The sequence below is a fragment of the Frieseomelitta varia genome, unplaced genomic scaffold (assembly GCF_011392965.1).
Source record: "Frieseomelitta varia isolate USP_RPSP 00005682 unplaced genomic scaffold, Fvar_1.2 scaffold_416, whole genome shotgun sequence".
Taxonomy (NCBI): domain Eukaryota; kingdom Metazoa; phylum Arthropoda; class Insecta; order Hymenoptera; family Apidae; genus Frieseomelitta; species Frieseomelitta varia.
Genome location: NW_025110164.1, coordinates 194,054 through 216,119, shown reverse-complemented (window position 1 = coordinate 216,119; position 22,066 = coordinate 194,054). Strand labels below are relative to the sequence as shown.

The window sequence follows — 22,066 nt, the reverse complement described above, 5'->3', positions numbered from 1 at the left end:
TCAAAAAAACGTTGGAAGCGTGACTCCGCACGATTTGGTTAACACATTCGAGACGATGCGTTTGTCGTGACATCAGCACCGGTCGGTGTTGTTGATCAGAAATTAATCCTTAATTTTCCGATCGGGATAATCGTTCGATTAATTAACGTCAATTGTAAAATAAAATCTCCGAAGTATTACATTACGTAGCAGCTGGTGTTTGCACGTTACACGATAATGAATAAATTCACGTGCGTGATGGGAAAAACGATTTTGCATAGTCGATGATGCACGTAACGTATTTTTAACGAAGCCGCGTTGAAATACGCTTAATATTACCCCGATATTGTAAGTGAAAAGATGTCGTCAGTCAAAAATTTATCGTCACTCGAGTTTCCTCAAAATTTATCAGCTTGATTTTCGTGCAATTTTTTTTACGAAGTTACAAGCGTTTCAAAACGTTTAAGCGCTCTTTACTTCAAGCACCCGATAAAGCGACACTACGCGCAATGTATTCGAAAAGTGAACTCGAATAATTATTTTCTCCTGTAATCGTTCCACTCAACTTGGAAACTATAATTCGGAACTCGGTGGGTTCGATGAAAATTTCGTTCACACGCGAAAGGGTGAAAAACGCGAAGTGCGGTTTTTTTTCGCCTGTTTTACGGTCGCTCGCGAATTACCAAAAAATAAGGTGTAACGAGGCTTTCTTTTGCCCCTTTTTTTTTTGTCTTTCGGTCGCACATGTTTCCCACGAAATTACGAGGGGTTTAAAGTTTCCTTTTCTTTTTTTGGTTCGACGTTAATCGGCGAATTTTCAACACTCTCTCCTTAGAACTGAAATAACTCAGTCACTTGCATTTAATAATCATTATTTTCCCTCCAAGTTTTCGCTTAGCCACGAAACTTAGAAAACACGACTCGATTCGAATAGAACTTTCACGTCGAGCGTGCTATTTCTGCTGGAAACTCGATTTCTGATTGAAAGGGATTAAAAAGAACGTACACAACTGAGATGGAATTTATACCGGTATATTAATAGTCACACTGCAGTGTACATTTTCGTTTGTCATTGTCATCGTTTCCATTACGACTCTATTATTCCCCAGTCTTGCTTGATAAAGTCTGCAGCTCTTTCGCCGACCATGTTGACCGAGGCGACAGGATTGCCCGAAACCACCTGAAATATATCAAGTCGAAATATATATACAGTCAGTAGTTGAAACTGCTGCTAGGTATTTTGCTTTACCACGGTCTTGACGCAACTGACTTTGCCCCAACCGATAATCCTAAATTCCAATTACTGTAACAACTCTAAATTCCACTAGTTGGCTAATCTGTTTGCTTATTTTCTTTTTCGAGCGTGCTAATGCGTGCTTTAGACGTAGTAGGATCAATGAACGAATTTTTCTGCATTTCCAGAAAAATTTTAACAACGGATCACCAAAATGTAAATCTCGTAACAGGGAGATTTAAATTATTCGCAGTGTGTCGCAAGATTTTTACTTTAAAAATGTATTCTGCGAAAGCGTTAAAATGCCAAATTGCACAGATTGACATAGTTTGCGAAATAACCAAAGTATACTTAACACTCGATGCCTAGAACAATTCTTTACCGAGATTCTATTCTTTAAATTAAATTTTCAAACATATGACAACGATCTACAGTCTATCAGTAAGTAGTGGAGGATCTTCAGAATCTCGACCGAGGCAACAATTCTTTTGCAACGTTATAAACATTTTAGTTACTTGAAATTTTGCAAAACCAACGCTTCTTTCCACGATCAGTTTGCGAAATAACCAAAGTATACTTAGCACTCGATGCCTAGAACAATTCTTTACCGAGATTCTATTCTTTAAATTAAATTTTCAAACATATGACAACGATCTACAGTCTATCAGTAAGAAGTGGAGGATCTTCAGAATCTCGACTAGACAGAAATTTTTTGTAATGTTATAAACTTTTTTAGTTACTTGAAATTTTGCAGAAACCAGCGCTTCTTTCCACGATCGCGGTATTACAAAATAGAATTTTATCGTGTGGATTAATTGAAAGAAAAAGAAAAAATGGCAGACGAAATGTTGCGTTAAAGTTGGTCCTTAATAGGTTAGAATAGAGATGTTAGAAACGTACGTTAGGTTGAACGGATGCATCGGCTACTCTCAGTCCCTTGATACCGTGTACTTGGAGTCGATTGTTAACAACGGTCGTCGGATCTGTACGCGGACCCATTCTGTTGCTACCGGTCTGATGATTCTCCGGTCTCGTGTTCCACTGTATGACGCAGTTCCAAAAATCGTCGCTGTCCGGTTCGAATCCGGCACACTGTTCCACGTACTCGTCCACGTACGTCACACCTATTTCCTTCATCGTCTTAGAATTCGACAATTTTTGGACCATGCGGATTCCCTGAATCACGACGCTGCGATCGTGATCAGTTGCCAAATCGTTGCCCCAGATATGAGGTGGAGCGAGAGGATCCTTGCTGTTCAATCTGATTCGACCTGCAAATGAAATTGGAGCGATAACAGCCGGAGAAATGAGAACAAAGAACACGAGATTTTGCCTGTTTCGACTTGGGAGAAAGCTTTTCAAAAAACAGTTTCCGCAGTTCGCTTTACTTATTAGCAGTAAACTTGAGGCCTGAGGTTCAACGTTTGGCGATATTTTTTGAGAATAGAGATTTCTGATTTCACTGTAATAATTTCTGCTTTAGTTTCACGACATTCACTGTTTTAACAACACTAAAATGGCAAAGTGCTTTTCACAAAAATCTCTGGTGCCAATTCTCGAGAGAATCTATGAAAGACTCATTCTTGCAAACACTGTTCTCGTGAAACACGTTTTCAAAAGTCGAACACAGTCGAATATTTCTCAAAGTGAGAAGGCAACCAGCCAGTTTACCTCTGCTCGTCGGGCGTACATTGACCGACGTCATCTGAACAGTCATCTTGCCGTTCTCCTCAGCGACACCGTTTGTCCCGTCGCATATCGCTTGATAGCCAGCAAAGAATATCTGAATGTCCGGATCGGTCTCGTCCGTGTAATTCGACGCCAGAATTCCCGTGACTTGAGCCAGGCCAGTGCTAGAGAGCGGTCCAGTCTGATTGTAGACGTACTCTTCCGCGCTGCTCTTGTTGAACATCGAGTAGTACGTTTCGTTCACCGTGAAGGTCAGACCGTACGACTGATGGTTGTGAAGATTTTCACCGACACCCGGTAGATCCATCACCACGGGAATTTTCATGGACTTGAGATGTTCCTTGGGCCCGATTCCGGACAACATCAACAGCTTCGGCGAGTTGATCGTTCCCGCTGACAGAATCACCTCGCGTTTCGCCAGTATCGAACGTTCTTTCTTTCCGTTCTGCGAACAAAATCAAACGAAATTGAAGACCTGGACGAAACTGACAGACGTTCGAATTCGACACGACGTCGTACCAGCAACACCTCGACGCCTCTCGCCTTCTTGCCGACTATCTTGACCTTCGTTACGGTGGCGTTTATGGCTACGTGAAGATTCTTGCGGTGCGCGACCGGCGTGATGTACGATCTGACGGCGGTGGTCCTTACGCCGCCCTTGCTGATGGTTTGAGCCACCGCGAAACCTGTGATCTTGTCTCCGACCAAATCTTCGGTAGTGCCGAAACCGACTTCCTCTGCCGCATTCATGATATCCTGAGCGAAGGGAGGCTGATACGGGAACCTGTCGAAGGTTCAGACGTCAAACGATCACTGTCGTATCGAGTGTGCGTGTCTTACGATTAATAATAACTTGTTTGAGACACGAACAACAATAATTAAGCCGTTTGCATTGAACGAAACGAAATTATAAAACATGGAATAATTCGTGATGAGTATATAAGAATATTTATATATAAGTATATAATATTCTTATGATATTTGTATATAATATTCTTATAATATTTATATGTAAGCATATAATATTCTTATAATATTTATATATAAGCATATAATATTCTTATAATATTTATATATAAGTATATAATATTCTTATAATATTTATATATAAGTATTCTATCATTTATATTTATATATAAATATTCTTATAATATTTATATATAAGTATATATTTGTTGACATGATTGAAAACTTGTACCATGCAAATATTTGATGTTGAATAATATTCTATCAATGGAGAATAGAACAGTTCAATGATATTTCAAGTAGCGAAATTATTTTCACAATATTTTCAATAGTTTTAATTATTATATTCTAATAATTGGCGATCATACCATTGACCATTCCTTTATGCAGCTTATTTAACAAATCTGACTCTGTAATTTTTTGAATCTTTTTTCCTCAAAAAAGTCTCCTTCAGAGAAGATCTTCAAATCACGTATCGTGATTCACGAAAATATTTACGTCTCTCCTACAATTGCCAACATTTGAACGATCTTAAACGATCGTGCCTTTTTTTTCATGAAACAAGCTCGATTGTCTCAATGTTCGTCATTGAAAAGAGTTTTGAAATTTGTATCGTACGGTCGCGCATCAATCATTTAAGATCGGCGATCAACAGGATGCAAACATTTCTGTGGCTCACTGTCTATGAAGTGATGGATATTGGATTTCCTGTACCAGGGCAGTGTGTATGTACACATTTTTAGTATTGCGTGATTTATGTCTTTCTACGAGCGCCGAGATTTGTATCGACAACAATGCCAATTAATCAGGCTCAATTATCTCAACATACGTCATCACTGAAAAGAAGATTGTGAAATCTGCGCCGTGAAATCACGTCGGTCATTTAAAATCGACAATTTCTGTGACTAATTGTCTACAAAGTGACGAAGGATTATCCCCCCCCCCTCCCCCTCCCCCTCCTCGGCTGAAACGTGTTTTGATGTTCCGCAAACAAAAAACGAAAAGAAAGAAACGAAACAAACAAATTTATGGGAAAAAATTCGCCATGTCGATTTTTTTCACGAATGATTTAAAGATTCAACGTAGACCGCGCCAATGGGCGAAAAATGACTCTGTCTTTTATCTTGTATTTCTCCATTATACGAAAAGGTGCGTGAATTATGAGTAAGCAAATGCACGAATAAATAAATAATTATAACTGCAAAAGGTATTTCGAATCAACGAACCGTTCCACGTTCAAAGGACCGTTTTTGCCGTGATATTTCTCACTCACTCTCCCTATTTCCTCGTTGTTCTCCGATTTGAGGTAGTACGGTAACACCTGAAGAAAGAAAAAAACAAAAAAAAGAAGCAACGTGTGACGAACGTGAAGCAATGGCAAGTGCAGTGATATCGACGGAGAAACGTACGTCGTCCCAGCTCCATCCCTCGGCTCCCTGTTTCACCCATCGATCGTAATCTTTCGGATGACCTCGATGATACGCCATGCCATGGTGAAGCGTCGTACCTCCGAGATTCTTACCCCGAGGCCACTTGCAACGTCCACCCTGCGAGAGACAGGCGTGCTTCTCGTCCGACGTTTCGTAGTTCCAGTCCAGTTCACCGCCTGCGAGTGTCACATGTTTTCGTGTGATTTAATTTGACCGTTCATTCGTTCACTTCCCTCATCATTTCTATTCAAAGGTCTTAGAATTCCTTCTCGTATGCTTTATCGTTTACGTTATTGCAAATTCTTTAACCCCTCGCGCTGGCAACTGGTTGCGCGGACCATAACGAGTGACCGAAGCCGTATACAATAATTCGTCGCTTTCTTTCTCTTTTGAACTCGTCGGCGCGATATCACCGGATAGAAATGATTAAGAAGCAATAAACTTATCGTTTAAATATATTTAAAACCGAGGAAATGCTGCAATTTGAGACAGAAAGTTCTCTTGGAAAGTTCTAAGTGCGTGGCACGTTATTCCAGCACAAGAGATTAAAGATCGTCTTAGTGGAGTCACAAATTATTTCCTAATGTCGAAGTGAAGTGACTTTTGATTTTGAAGAAGAGCGTAACGCGCGGATAATAAATTCGAATTTCGATTCGAGTAATTTCGAGCTCGCGGTTACATTGTCTCGACAACTTTCAGGAAGAAAAAGAATTCTACTCTAGGCAGAGCCACGTAACTTGCTTCTAAATTGGCAAATGTCTCGATCCGTGAGAATCCTTAATTTTTTAATACACGTTTCATGTTGCAGTACGTGTACACCGAATGAAAATCCTTTGACCATACGTAACGTGCATAGTGAAAATTACCAAATCGGTCTGATTTAATAATTTTTCAAGAATAACCCTATTCTTGAAGAACAAGATTATTCTTATTATTCTTAAAGAAAGGGAGGAAAGAAAGAGTCGACGAGTTGGTCTGTACACGAACTCTGAGGAGGATCTCGGGATCTAAACAGTGTCCAAGATAGAAAGAAGGTGCCCTACGTATTAATGCATTTTTTTCGCGGCAAACTGTCGTTGCGATCGAATGAAATTAATTACCTAGGTAAAGTAGAAGATTGGCGGGTATCTCGGCACCTGCCGGTTCATCGGGGCCAGCTTCGATGAGTAAAACTTTCCACTTTTCCACTTCGCTCAACCTCCCAGCCACTGCAGCTCCACCGGCACCGGCTGTGTATCATTTCACGAGAAACATAGGAATAAAATTTCGCGTTAAAGGCATACGTGCACTCGCATGGCGTGTCAGTATGTAAAGTATAAAATTTACAGGATGCACGCGGCAGTGAGAAACATGTAATACGTCCAAAGTGAATAAGAGTAGAGTGTAAAAATATTTAATACAATAATAGATTGGAAAAAATACATAGTAGGATCTCTGTTGTCTGTATATGTTTCTGAACGCTGTATTTTGAATGTTCTATAACCGCCAGAACAAATTGTTCGCTTGAGAAAATCATCTGTCACATCGTAGGATGATTATCAATTCTTTTTGACTAATAAATCAGTAGATTATATATCTAATTTAAAAAAGTACAAGCTAGACAGAAATGCAAAGGTGTGTACAATACAGCTTTCTTCTTCGAACATTCCCTCTAGAAAATGATTCGAACAACAACCACTGCATTGTGGTTCTCTATAGTAGTAAAGATCCATGTATTGCATGAAGTAACAACAAGTTGAGATATAAAAGAATATCTACTAAAGGATTAGTAAAATTCTGATATTCTAACACTCTAATATTCTAATATTGTAATATTGTAATATTGTAATATTGTAATATTGTAATATTGTAATATTGTAATATTGTAATATTGTAATATTCTAATATTCTAATATTGTAATATTGTAATATTGTAATATTGTAATATTCTAATATTGTAATATTGTAATATTGTAATATTGTAATATTCTAATATTCTGATATTCTAATATTGTAATATTGTAATATTCTAATATTCTGATATTCTAATATTCTAATAATCTAATAATCTAGTATTTTAGTATTCTAGTATTCTAATAATTTAGTATTCTAGTATTCTAGTATTCTAATAATTTAGTATTCTAGTATTCTAGTATTCTAATAATTTAGTATTCTAGTGTTCTAGTATTCTAATAATTTAGTATTCTAGTATTCAAATATTTTAATATTCTAGTATTCTAATCTAATATTTTAATATTCTAACATTCTAAAATTCGTATAATATACGTGTTACACCATAGATCTTCATTCTACAATACTTCGTTCAAACTACTCATAAATCTTGCAATTTGCTAGCAGAAAGGAAACAAATTACGAATGTTGTAATACAAAACGTTCGTTAGGAGTTCAAAAGTCATTCCATTCCAGTGGAGCAATGATGCTCCATCTCCTCAATCTTCGGAACCGTTTCAAAAAAAGGGGAAAAAAAAAAAAAGAACAACTCACCACCGACGACGATGAAATCGTAGATGAGATCCGGGTGCTCGACCGGTTTCACGCGCTGGCACGGTTCGCCGATTTTCGGGCTTGCTACCAGAAATACGTTGAGAAGCGTCAGTAACAGTTCTCCGTTGCTCGCGGAGCAAACGTCGGTGAGCTGAGGTCCGCCGTGGAAGGGCGCAGCACACTGCGGGCCTGGCACCAGGGATTGCAAACCTGACTGCAATTGCCAGCAATGAGATTACAGTGGACAACGATTGCCTATCGGTCGTCACGCCGACGAGAAGGGGAAGAGGAGGGGCGTTGAAGCAATCTGTTTGTCCGGCGGCGACTTTCGCGGGAAAATGTGAATGAACGTGAGCCAGTGTTCAACGTACCATGGTGTCAAAGATGGGTTGCGGACAGAAGTTACAGAATTGCCCGTAAACTGAACGTGCTGAAACGAGAGCCTCGTTCTGCCCGACTGGTTGTTCAACGCTACCTTCTACTCTCTTTTATACTTGTTGTTAATGTGATTACGCTTGTAAATTGAATATTTACCATTATCTCTTGACCGTTGATAAATACGTATACGTCACTATCTAACGAGAGTTTTATCATTATTACATTCATTATGTAAAAACCTAGTCGCATCTGGTATCTTCCTTTTTCGCTTCGCGAATATTAGTCTAATGTGTCACAGTCTTGATTACCGATGTTTTCATTTGCCTGTAATACTGTTTACTGTTGCAGTCCCTATCTTTTTGTTTTCACTACCGTGTATTTTGCTAATGAAATAATGCATATAAAGATATCGCGTATTATTTGTATATATATATTGGCACACCTGTCGTTGAAAAGCAATGGTAGAAAACGGAAGTCATCTTATTTTCATGCGATTCTGTTTTTTTTTTTTTTTTTTTTTTTTTTTTTTTTTGCAAACACGATTGAGAAAACAGGTTCTAAATAGAAATTCCAAGAAATTCTGCGTTTTATACGTTTTTTCATATGCTCTGCACAGAATTTAAATCACAATGACCAATGTTATGCGATCGTTCGGTTTATTGTTCAAGCGATAATACAATTGTATATCTCAAACACTAATTACAGTAATCACTTAGTATTCGTCGTCGTTTCGTCTACGGGAACCACAGGCTTTAAGATGAGAAATTCGCGACATGTTATACTTATTTCTCATCGTCTGTTCGCATCATTTCACACGTACCGCCGGTAAAACTTCTCAAAGTGACTACCTGAAATTTCGATACAACGTTGTGTTCGAAAATACCGTGTCTTTCACAAATATGCACGACAAACGCATTCATGATATCAATATATGTCGTTTCGCGAAATGCAACGAGTATGCTAATAAATAATCACATGGTAAAGTCCTCCGTATCTAGGCTACACATAATTCGAGTCGTTTACTTATATCACTGAAGTCGTGAAATTATCTTTTCTGAAAATATTGTAAACGAAAATTGTTTGCTACGAAACGCAATAATATCGGTAGTTAGAACGTATCAGCTAGTAGTTAATTTTTTTAAATGTTTTTTTTTTCATAGTTGGAAGGTGACGTTGGATCTTTGTAGCATTATAACGATGTTTATATATTATAGCAATGTTTGATTCGATTCGAGAAAACAGATTGATCGTGGATCAAGAATAATTGGTTTTCAATTTAAATGATGCTCAAGTTCGTGTACATTAGGTTCGATGTAAGTACCTGGGCAATCGGTGATGCCGAAATTATCATCATTACTCACTATGTGCTTCGACGATGCGACCTTCGCATTTTCTAACGTTCTAAATGATAACGTTCAATAAATTTCATTTCTTACATGCGAACGAAAATGCAAAGAAAAGTAAAAAAATTGCTCGATGCAGATAAGCCTGACAGTGAAACGAGTTAGTTTACAATAATATTTATGAGGTGTGATTAAGTAAGATTAACTTGTAATTATGCTCGGTTAGTGGAATTTTTCTGTACGTTGAATGACGTATTATGCATTTATGCATATTTACGTCGTTCTTCAATATATATCAGATAAACAACATTCTTTTTGCGTTTCGAAAGATCCAGCTCGTACGTTCCCATGTAAAAAAGACACGTGCATCGTTAATTTTATCCGCCGTTTGTGAAAAAAATTTGGTCCTTTCGTTTTTATTATTGAATTAAAGGTAAATCTCTTGTACGTTTAGATACTTCTCTCACGGTCGACGTCTCTTCGTAAATTATCGTTTTTTGTAAATAAAGTAACCGAGGAATATAGCTTGGAATCACTTGGTAGAAATTTAGTTTATAATTTCTTTGCTGATAATTTATATGTTATAAGGTGATTATTACGACGTTGAAATTGTTACGTACGAACAGAAAACAGTCGATTTTTTATCGATAGATCACAAAATTAGTTTTAGCAGCAAGTAACAATAAGAATACTAACGGTATAATTATAGAACTGAATTAAAAATGATAAAAATATAATAATCTTCGAGAAACGTTATGGCAAATATAGCCAGAACATCAACCATCAGAACAGTGAAAGATTTTTGGAACAAATAATTAAACATAATATCATTTGATCGTTATTTTGTATTAATGCAGAATCAAGTCAAGAAATAAAACCTTGCAACCAATAAACTAGATACAGAAATAAAATTGAAAAGTTAATCGTTTCAACAATATAGAAAATTATTTAATCACAACTTCGCTCGATATTACGTCAAAGAAAATTCCAAGTTGTATTTAAGCATCGCGATGCTGCTAAGTGAATTTAGCAAGCATCAGGTTGAAGAGAGGCACCTGTAAGATACTAAAAAGGTAAATAAGGGGTAGCGTTATGGCAGTTGAGAAAACAAAGAGCAGAGAAATAAACTAGAATTATAATTCAGCCTATTTAGTATCAATCCGGTAGCGATATTACATTTCTTTGGTATATGTTTATATTTCGTCGTTGGTACAATAAGGTAATCGTAATGCATTATGCGAGTAGCTGCCCAAGGAGTCGTTTGCTTTACACACACGTTTCGCTTTAGCGTGATTAATTGGAGATTAAGGGAAAGGTTTTATATGTTAATTGTTTGAAAAATACGTACGTACTTAACCATGTACCGCGAAAGATCGTAACCAAAACTGTTTCGAATTATTTCTGAATAATGTAGCACGTTACACGTGTCTACACCGAACAGCATGAAATCTCGAAAGTGCAAAGTTAACACGTACGAATAAAAGCGTACAAGCGAAATTCATTAGTTAAACTAATTCCGTGTCGCGTGCAACGAAAGTGATACAATTCGGGAAGGTATCCTTTCTAGAATTGGAAACAGCTTTCGAACTTTCTTCTAATTAATAGACCGTGGATATTTAAATTGTGCACACCTCTGAAAGTATAAATTGTTCTCTTTATTACACGTAGATTTCTTTGAATTGAAACTTCAATTCGTTGATATTTTTGGATATTTTGTGTGATTCTCTGTACTGTTTCATTCTTCAATTTCTCGCGAATGCACAAGAATCCATGGTCTAATAATTGAATCAAAGTGATTTTCTTAATCAAAGAAGCGAAACAATTTCAAATAATAGTCGGGACAAAACTTGTAATAGAACTTATGTTGTATTTTTAGAATACAATACAAAGTGTTTTGTGATCCAGGAATGATCGTAGAAATAAATTAATTCGTGGTCCGATTAATTAATTATATTTAATTACATTTTTTCTCCGACATGTTCGGATTTCGTTTTGCCAATGTTTCAAATAAAAAAAAAAAATAGAACAAACAAAAGAACGAGTATCATTAACGTCTGACATTATGTTAATGTATAATTTATGTTAATGTGTAACACTAACTTGAAAGTTACGTATCCATATATTGAAATTTCCTGTAATTTCCGTTTTAACTGCTTTGCTAATCAGTTCGTTCAATATTACAAAAGTATTAGTTCTTAGAATTAGTTTTTAAATTTTGAATCGAAACAAATAGCCAGAATTAAATTTTTCTTACAAGTATAATGGAAATTCTAGTTAGTAAAATTGAATCTTTAAATTGCCATTTTTTTTTTTTTTTCACTCCGTTTACTTTTACATAGAGGGAATTCGAAAGTTGCTGGATCGATAGATACATGTTCAAAAATCGACTAGAGATTATTTCCTATGTTAAAATTAATTAATTAGTATTTTGCTTTTCTGTAAATGAGTGACAAATTCGCAAAGATAGAACCACGAATCAATCTGTAGACCTAATAAACAGGCAAGTGAGTAAGATTTTCGTAATTGGCCAAGAAAAAAAAAACTGCGTGGAAAGAAACTCCGAGTTGGTCACTTTCAATGTACTCGTGTGAAACGTCCTTGACACGGTAACAACGGAAAGGAAAAAAAGATAGACAGGAACGAATAAGTCGCGAGACAGAACGAAGAACGTTAAAGCAAGACAACTAGATTGCGGATTTTTATATATTTGCTTAAAAATTCAAAAATATACTCAATGCACGTTTGTAATATCTCAAAGATGGAAGTTAATCTCTTTAACCCTTCAGGAGTGATGTCAGGAATTTTAAACTTTCTGACTATTGTAGCTTTAATCATGATCAAAACCCTTTGTGTCCTGCGATACTTTTGTTAAATTTTTCGTATCGTTGAATGGCTTTTGACATGTCGCAAACATAAATTTTCCAATAATTTCATGCACAGTAGTTGCACTCTTATTTATTTCGAACATGTTAATATTCGAATGTTACATTAATAGAACGTAATGTAATGTCTGCTAGTAGCAGATGAACTCGTATCTAGTAACTATAACATTTCATTCTGATGATATATACATATATATAATATTCGAATATTAAGGAATTAAAAAATTGTGCAAGTTCATCGTTCACAGTGGTTTAAGAACGTTTAAACACTGTCGTTTAAGTACCATGAGAAACTGTCAGCTGTCACACTAAAATGATGTAAATGGTACTCAGGATATAAAAGATTAACATACGAACATTTAAAAATATATATAGTGGGTGTAGAAAGTATTCGTACAGTGATTAATCACGACTAAAATGCTGAATAATAATATTTATTAAACAATGTTTTTTAAAAAAACGTGGTACATCTATTCTCCAATGTCTGTAGAACAACAATAAACGAAAAGAAAGAAATATTCATATTGTTTATACAAATAGAGAAACGGACAAAATGACAGAAACGAACGCGTAATAAGTATTCGCACAGTTCTATCTTCACTATCAAGTGCACAAGTAATTTAAACAATTGTAAAATTAATATTTATATATTAATAAATATTAGTTAATCAATATGCCAGCTCATTTAAAAAATACCCCCGCAATCATCAGATTGAACATTTGTGGGATTATCTGGAACGATCAATTCGAAAACATACAATTTCATCTAAAAAAGACTTCAAAAATGCTTTAATCAAGGAATGGAATAATATCACTAATAAAATCACATCTAATTTGATTAATTCAATACCTAGAAGGCCAGCTGCAATAATAAAATCAAAGGGAAATCCTACTAAATACTAAATTATTAATTTATAAATATTAATTTTACAATTATTTATTGTTTCTATTATAAATGTTTAAATTACTTGTACACTTGATAATGACAATAGAACTGTACTATAATATTTATTACGCGTTCATTTCTGTCGTTTTGTTCGTTTTTCTTGATATTTATATAAAAAATATGAATGATTTTTCTTGTTTACTTGATATTGTTGTTTTACAGACTTTGTAGAATAGATGTACCATGTTTGTTTAAAAAATATTGTTTAACAAACATTATTATTTAGCATTTCAGTCGTGATTAGTCACTGTACGAATATTTTTTACACTCGCTGTATATTAATAGTAAGAATTAGTGGATTTAATAATTTTCAAAGTTCCAAACGATATATTGATTCCATTCATTTATATAATTTTGATTTCATTGCGTATAATTAACAAGTCGAGGTAACAAGTCGCACAAAAATTACTACAGTACATCGTCCCTGAACGGTTAATAACGTAGACGAATGTTTCTAATCCGCATAAGCATTCGCAACCTAGTAACAACAACAACAACAACAACAGTTCACTCGCGTTCACTCGAATTCAGCGAGTGTAATCGTGTCGATTCTTCGTTCCACAGTGTCCGATCGACTGGATTGCAGCGACGACGACGAAAAGAAAGGCTAGGCACTCTTTCGGACTCGTCTCTTTGGTGACGTTGCGCCAGGAGTTGAGACAGCAAGCTGTGTAATTTCCCTTTCATAGAAAGAAACCCGCTAAATCACGATGACTAGATCGATCGAGGATCGTAGGCTACCAGGCCGCCTGGTCCCAGTCGATGTATTTGATCCCCCAAAGCAACAGATCCAGCGAGTTGTCGATCGTCGAACGGGAACTAGGAAACATGGCAAATTGCTAGTGACTAATATGCGATTTCCATGACACTCGGCTCCATACGGAAGATGGACGATGCCCGTACCATTGTGTCGGCCCAGCGCCCCAATCCGACCTGATGAACGCCGCCGCCCTTTCGCCGATCATGATCGCCGGAGCGCCCGTGTTTCCGGACGTCACCTTTTTTTTGTTCAAAGGAGAAAAAATTTACTCAGTCAGACGGATAAAGTGATCGCGGGATGGCGAAAAACGAGGAGTAAACGCGCCTGCGAACTGGTTTGCGGTGAATTTGTTTTGTCGAACGTAGGCAAGGGGGGTTGAAACGTTGCGAGTTTCTAAATACTGTCGGTATATCTGTGACTGTGTCTACGACTGTGAAGCTAATAGAATAGAACGTATGTTCTATTTTATATATTACTATATAATATATATTAATATAATATATAGTATACATTAGTATATATTATATACTATATGTTAGTATATATTATATTATATATAAGATACTATATATTATATACTAATATATGCTATATGTTATATACTAATAAATGCTATGTATCATATACTAATATATACTATATATCATGTACTAATAAATAGTAAATACTATATATTAAATACTAATATATTAATACTAATATGTATAATAGTACTAATATATTAAATACTAATATATAATAGTACTAATATATTAATACTAATATATATATAATAGTACTAACATATTAAATACTAATATATATAATAGTACTAATATATTAAATACTAATATATATATATATAATAGTACTAATATATTAAATACTAATATATATAATAGCACTAATATATTAAATACTAATATATATAATAGTACTAACATATTAAATACTAATATATATAATAGTACTAATATATTAAATACTAATATATATATAATAGTACTAATATATTAAATACTAATATATATAATAGCACTAATATATTAAATACTAATGTATATAATAGTACTAATATATTAAATACTAATATATATATAATAGTACTAATATATTAAATACTAATATATATAATAGTACTAATATATTAAATACTAATATACATAACAGTACTAATATATTAAATACTAATATACATAACAGTACTAATATGTTAAATACTAATATATATAATAATAAATACTACATATTATATATTATATACTAATATATGCTATATATCATATACTAATAAATACTATATATTATATATTACTACATATATTATTTTATATTGTACTGCATTGCTGACGTGACCGAAAATCGATCCGTGTCAACGTGTTGCTTTGTTGCAACTTTCGTTTCAACGCGATGTCCCCGTATTTCTCAAAAATGGAAAACTCGCCGCAAGGTTCGCCGAAAGAAGAAGAGAACGATAAATACCTGAGGCATGATGGACGTGTCGGCGACCCGCAACCCTCTGATACCGTGCACCCTGAGCTGCGGATCCACAACAGCCATTGGGTCGGACGATGGACCCATTTTACAGGAGCCTGCCTGATGATTCTCCGGGCCGGTGTCCTGGCGCACAGCGCAGCTCCAGTAATCGTTGCTTAGGAACGGGTACCGTGAGCAAGCTTCCAAAGGGTGGTTGCTCAGCGTCATATTATATTTCGCCATGGCGGTAGTGTTACCGAAGGACAAGGCTATCTGAATTCCCTCGACAAGAGTGGCAACGTCCAACGGATCGGTCAAATAGTTCCCATAGATCACGGGCTTTGCGAGAGGATCGTTGCTAGCCAAGCGGAGGACTCCTGAAATAGACGATCAGATTTGCTTCTTGTACAGTGTTGCATCGTGATCTGATGGGAACTGGATCGATGACAATCAGACATACAGACATTGGCTTCAATCGAGTTTGCAGTTTCGTGACTTAGAGAAACGGATCTTTCTCTTTTCGCTTTTTTTTTTCTTTTTTTTTTTTTTTCTTTTACGTTTGTGGTATCGATTGTCTCTTAGAACACGTTATCACGTTTCTACTATGGCGCTATAGTTTGATAATGGAAAATAAGCTTTTTATTCGCGTCTTTAAACGCGGGGTGTAGCTCTCATCTAGCTTGAGATGACACGTATCACATTTTACTGCTGAAAACTACGCGGGTAACGTTGAACCAGGCTAATAAACTGCGCGTTCCTCTTGGCCCTTATGACGTTCTGACTGCTTTGTCTCTTCGGCTCCTAACTATACGTAAACTTTTAACACGTTCGCTGCCTTTGTTCGCGGCAGAAGTCACTCTGCACGGCCCAAACATTAAATTAAATTTTCAAAGTTTCACGTAACACGATATATGTTTTTACATATGCCAAATTATCGGAGTGCCCAAAATAGACGATCCAGCTGGCTTTTGTAGCGTGACATTTATAAAATAAACGAACTATATGTTCAGAAAGCACTGGAAATAGTAATTAAATAAAACAAAAATAGTATCAAATAGTATTAAATAAATAGTAGTAAAAAATAAATAGTATTAAATAAAAACGAAAATAGTAATCTTCAATGAAACAAATAAAAATCTTCACTTCTCATAAAAAAAAAAAAGAAACTCTAAGATAATAAAAATAAAAATTTTCGAAAGAAACGAAGGCAAGAAACGAAAATAAGTGCATATTTAGCAAATACGAACGATTAATAGGAAAAATGGATGCAACGTTCATCGTTGTGTAACAGATGTCGTAGAAAAAAAAAAAAGAAAAAGAACTTAAAACCAAATTATTCAAATAATCAAAGTGTAATCAGTACGTAACCTGCTGCGTGAAGCTTGGCAGGCAACGTACGTATAAATCAGCGTTCGAATCGTGGAGGATGTTGCAAAATGTACCTCTGCTGCGCGGCCGAAGATTCGTCGGCGATATGCTTATGCTACGACGGCCGTCGTCCATGAGAGATCCGATCTCTCCGGTGGTAGCGCACGACGCTTGATACCCGCCGAAAAAGAACTGAAGATCAGGATGATCGGCGGTGGTGTAGGGGGACGACAGGATTCCGGTTAATTGGGAGAGGCCGGTTGACGCCATTATCCCCCTCTGGAACGCGACGTACTCCAACGCTGCCGCCCAATTCAGATCGAACTCGTCCGGCTGATTAATCGTCCAGGACAGTGTGTACGACACGTGATTCTGTAGATTCTCGCCGACCCCTGTGGGACGCGCGATATCGTAAACACTCGTGAAGCCAGGGGGAAGAAACATCGTTTCGTGAATCACTATCGCTCACCTGGAAGATCTTCGACAACGCTTACGTTCACGGCTGCTAAATGCTCCTTCGGCCCGATTCCGGAGAGCAGCAACAGCTGAGGGGAGTTGACAGCGCCGCCGGAGACGATTATCTCCTTCGAGGCTCGCGCCTCTCGGAGCACGCCGTCCTGAAAACGATTTAGAGGGGACGGTCGTTCATTCGCTTCGATTTGAATGAAATCGTTGCCTCGTTTGGGATGTTAACTCGGGCGAATTTTTCTTCTTCTTTTTGTCACACTGCGTTGCAAAAATCTACTCGACCTGAAGTTTCGGGAACGATTGTACCATCGAAATCAACGCAGTGTGCAATCACAGTTTAAAGATAGTCGTCAAAAGTCTGAATCATTAAACAGATTATAACAGTGAGTCGTTATAATCATTAAACGGATTGCAACAGTTTTAACAATGTAAAATTTGAGAGGTAACGCGGTATGAAAGATCGAAATTAATGATACGAAAAAGCGTAAATTCAGTTTGCGGGGAAGTCAAGGAATTGATAGATTCCAAGAAATAATTAATTCAACAATTGCAAAGAATTCAGAGAATTAATAGTGAAAGGGAAACAGCCGTGAAGAATATCAAAAAGTTTGCGTCATTAAACAGATAGTCGTACGTTGACAATGTAAAATTTGAGAGATAACGCAGTATGAAAAATCGAAATAAAGGTGACTGATATTAATGACACGATAGAGCGCGTATCGTAAATTCAGTTTGCGGGGAATTCAAAAGAATTGATAGATTCCAAGAAATAATTAGTTCGGCAATTGCAAAGAATTCAGAGAATTAATAGTGCAACGGAAATATCCGTGAAGAATATCAAAAAGTTTGAATCATTAAACAGATAGTTGACAATGTAAAATTCGAGAGATAACGCAGTATGAAAAATCGAAATAAAGGTGACTAAAATGAATGACACGAAAGAGCGTAAATTCAGTTTGCGAAGAATTCGAAGAATCGATAGATTCCAAGAAATAATTAATTCGACAATTGCGAAGAATTCAAGTAATTAATAGAGCAAGGAACTAATAGACTGCGTTCGAATACGATAAAAAAAGGCTCGCACGCTTGTTAAAATGTGTTAACGTATTAACGAACGAATAATTACAAACGCGATAAAAATTATAAAAAATTGCGAGCGCACCTTCGTCGATAGAGATTTTTATTTTTCCGTGCTTTTGCAAACAAAAGTTAAAAAGCACGAGGCAATTTAAATTCACGTCTATCCCCGTGTTGTTTGAGTGTCCGCAAAGTCCAAATTTTCGCCGATCATCAAACACCGATTATTAAACGGAAAAGTTACAGGAATTAAGCTGCGCAATTACTCGTGAAGCGAGTGTTAATAAAATTGAAAAGCAACGATGGTGGTGGAAACGATTGGTAAAGCCCGATAACATAGCATCACGACGATACGTAATATTGCTAATTGTCGTTTCGAATGTAACAACGAGCGAAACATCACCAACTTTGTGATACTGTACGCCGACTGCCTTGCCGTTCTCGATAATGATTCTCGTGGCGGTGGCGTTTAGAACGACCTGAAGGTTCCGCCTGTAACGGAACGGCCGTAGGAAAGCGGCCGCGCTGCTTTGTCGTACGCCGTTCTTGCTCATCGTTTGAGCGACCGTGAACCCTGTGATCTGGTCGCCGTTATGGTCCATCGTGATCGGGTATCCTCTCTCGACGGCGGCCGCGAGGATGTCCTCGGAGATGTCGGGCCTCCAAGAGAACCTCTCGACGTTGAGCAACCCGTCGGTTGCGTGATACTTCCGTCCAACGCGATTGATCTCCGTGTTGTTCTCCGAGCACATGAAATACGGCAAGACCTATTGCAGAGCAGAGAGAGAGTGAGAGAGAGAGAGAGAGAGAGAAAATGAAAAAGTGTGTCGCGCTACGTTTCCTGTAGATCGTTATCGGCGAATCAGACTGACGGATTATTGGTAAATAGCTCTCGTTAACTACACGCGATATATACGTACGATTTTCGCAATCATTTCCACAAGCACGCCGAGGTACTTGCGTGCACTATCTGTTTACCTTGCGCGTTTCGTATGCATTATCGGTCAACGGTTTGGACAGAGTTCTACGTGTGAGTGTACTACGTACGTCGTCGGTGCACACACTGAGAAACGAACGTGTTTGTATTGTGACGTGACTAAAAAATATATATACAGGCGTTGATATTAACGCAGGTGAATGCAGTTTGGATAGATTAGTGATACAACCTGGCGAATGGTTTCCGATCGGACGCAATTATTCGAAATATCTCTTTGGCGTGATTCTGTGTACCTCAAATTTTACATTTTAAGAATTCAGTGTTTTTAAATACGTTCGAGTGCTTGCGTTTGATCGATAACTTTTTGCCAAAAGTAGCATATAGAGATTACAAATTGGTACGCACTGACAGTGTGTAGAAAATGAACACGCATGTCAAAATATGCAGGAATGAACACAGTGTATATCCAAACTATAACAAACATCTTGTGTCTTCTTTTGATTTTAGAAATTTGCAAATTACTTCTTAGCCAGGTTTGAATCACGTTCGAAACAAGATTTGCTGAGATGAGGTTCGATAATTATTCTAGTCGTAGACTTACCTTACTTTTTACAAAAGTTAATGATAAATGGTTTCAATCTCTAAAAATAACATCCTCCGCCATTTTTTTAAACTTTCGTAAGAAGCAATAAGAAGTCTAGTTTATGTGAATTATTCCAATGAGTGTCAATTGATTCAGGACTGTCTTCTGAAATTTCGTTCTCGTTATTACAACTTCCACTGTGAGCGACCGTTCACATATCATACTATTATACGTCGCATCGTATGTATACGTTCATTATAATTATCAGCAAATTATAAAAAAAAAACAGCTGCTGGCCTTTAAACTCTCGCAAGAAGCAATAAGAAGTCTAGTTTATGTGTTAAGTCTAATTATTCCAATGAGTGTCAACTGATTCAGGACTGTCTTCTGAAATTTCGTTCTCGTTATTATAGCTTCCACTGTAAGCGACCGTTCACATATCATACTATTATACGTCGCATCGTATGTATACGTTCGTTATAATTATCAGCAAATTATACAAAAAGAAAGCTGCTGGCTTTTAAACTTTCGCAAGAAGCAATAAGAAGTCTAGTTTATGTGTTAAGTCTAATTATTCCAATGAGTGTCAACTGATTCAGGTCTTCTGAAATTTCGTTCTCGTTATTATAGCTTCCACTGTGAGCGACCGTTCACATATCATACTATTATACGTCGCATCGTATGTATACGTTCATTATAATTATCAGCAAATTATAAAAAAAAAACAGCTGCTGGCCTTTAAACTCTCGCAAGAAGCAATAAGAAGTCTAGTTTATGTGTTAAGTCTAATTATTCCAATGAGTGTCAACTGATTCAGGTCTTCTGAAATTTCGTTCTCGTTATTATAGCTTCCACTGTGAGCGACCGTTCACATATCATACTATTATACGTCGCATCGTATGTATACGTTCATTATAATTATCAGCAAATTATAAAAAAAGAAAGCTGCTGGCTTCAAGTGCGACGTCTCCCCAGAAGAGACAGTCGAGTGCAAATGATTAATAATTTTATCAAGTGACTTTTTGATCCCAATCACCCTCTCTAGACTCACCTCCTGCCAAGACCATCCCACGTTGCCCATCGCCGCCCAGTCGTTGTAATCTCTGGCGTGACCCCGCGTGTACATCATGCCATTGTGAACCGAAGTGCCACCGAGGTTCTTACCTCGCGGCCAGCTGCACGATCCACCAGTCGAAAGACAGGCGTTCGTTTCGTTCACGGTGCGATACTGCCAGTCGATCTCCGTGCCTATCAGAGCCAAACACCAGATTAATTCCCTTCGTCGCCGACCGATTGATTCCTACGTGAACGGTAAAGTGAAAATTGGCCTACCGAGAAACATGGCGACCATGCTCGGGATATCGGCACCAGGTGGCTCATCGGGCCCAGCCTCGAGCAGCAGAACTTTCCATTCCGGTAGATCGCTGAGCCTAGACGCCACTACGGAACCGGCCGTTCCCCCTAAAAGAGAAAAAGAGACAACGCGTGAAATCGTCGGATTCGTCGATCGAGATTTATGCCGATGCGAGAGATTTCGCAACGTGTTTGAAACTCGTCTGACACACGCTGATGAAAATAGGATTCACGATTTCAAGTGCAATGAGCTTTTCCCGCAAGAAGATTCCTATCGTTTTTTTGTATCAGAGATCGTGCGTAATTAATTTTGTAGTATAAAGATGTGATTTATTTACGAGACGTGGCAAAAATTGATCGTAAAGTGACAGAGTGTGTCAATCTGTGTATTAAATGTGAAATGTCTATATTCTTGTGCGAAATAAATGCATAATTTTGTATTTATTAAGAACGCGAGATTTTAATTTATTAATTCATGTTAATATCCGATTCTCTCAGGAAAATCGTAAGTTCTGGCCAAGCAGCATGCGTCTGATATTTACAATGAATTCCATCTTAACTCTTCCAAGCATAAATTTTATTAAAAAGGAAATATTAGATTGCACGGAAATTTCATTACAAAATGTACACCCCGGGGCGAACAGTAGCACACTGTGTACTTTCTTATGCCGCGTATCGCGATGTAAAGGGAACGCGTAGACAATATTAGCATCCTTGAGCATAATACATTACCC

The 22,066-nt window shown here is 36.9% G+C and overlaps 2 protein-coding genes across 3 annotated transcripts in view; both read right to left on the bottom strand.

Annotated features, from left to right (window-relative positions):
* Positions 1 to 1,014: 1,014 nt before the first annotated feature.
* LOC122531780 (glucose dehydrogenase [FAD, quinone]-like) lies at positions 1,015 to 8,263 on the bottom strand. Its single transcript, XM_043659968.1, has 9 exons — positions 8,154 to 8,263; positions 7,783 to 7,996; positions 6,399 to 6,527; positions 5,278 to 5,474; positions 5,095 to 5,189; positions 3,422 to 3,686; positions 2,885 to 3,347; positions 2,114 to 2,484; positions 1,015 to 1,159 (listed from the first exon to the last, which is right to left on the bottom strand). The coding sequence occupies exons 1-9, from the start codon at positions 8,154 to 8,156 to the stop codon at positions 1,067 to 1,069; spliced, it is 1,830 nt and encodes a 609-aa protein (XP_043515903.1). The 5' UTR covers positions 8,157 to 8,263; the 3' UTR covers positions 1,015 to 1,066.
* A 5,396-nt stretch (positions 8,264 to 13,659) lies between these two features.
* LOC122531779 (glucose dehydrogenase [FAD, quinone]-like) overlaps positions 13,660 to 22,066 on the bottom strand; it is a 32,724-nt gene continuing 24,317 nt past the window's right edge. For both annotated transcript variants that reach the window (XM_043659965.1, XM_043659967.1), the window contains exons 3-10: positions 21,312 to 21,440; positions 21,031 to 21,227; positions 18,867 to 19,226; positions 17,384 to 17,531; positions 16,989 to 17,306; positions 15,553 to 15,923; positions 14,235 to 14,329; positions 13,660 to 14,150 (exon numbers count right to left, since the gene is read on the bottom strand). In XM_043659965.1, the coding sequence (XP_043515900.1) occupies positions 14,069 to 14,150; positions 14,235 to 14,329; positions 15,553 to 15,923; positions 16,989 to 17,306; positions 17,384 to 17,531; positions 18,867 to 19,226; positions 21,031 to 21,227; positions 21,312 to 21,440 (1,700 nt within the window). In that variant the 3' untranslated portion in view covers positions 13,660 to 14,068. The remainder of the gene's footprint in view (positions 14,151 to 14,234; positions 14,330 to 15,552; positions 15,924 to 16,988; positions 17,307 to 17,383; positions 17,532 to 18,866; positions 19,227 to 21,030; positions 21,228 to 21,311; positions 21,441 to 22,066) is intronic.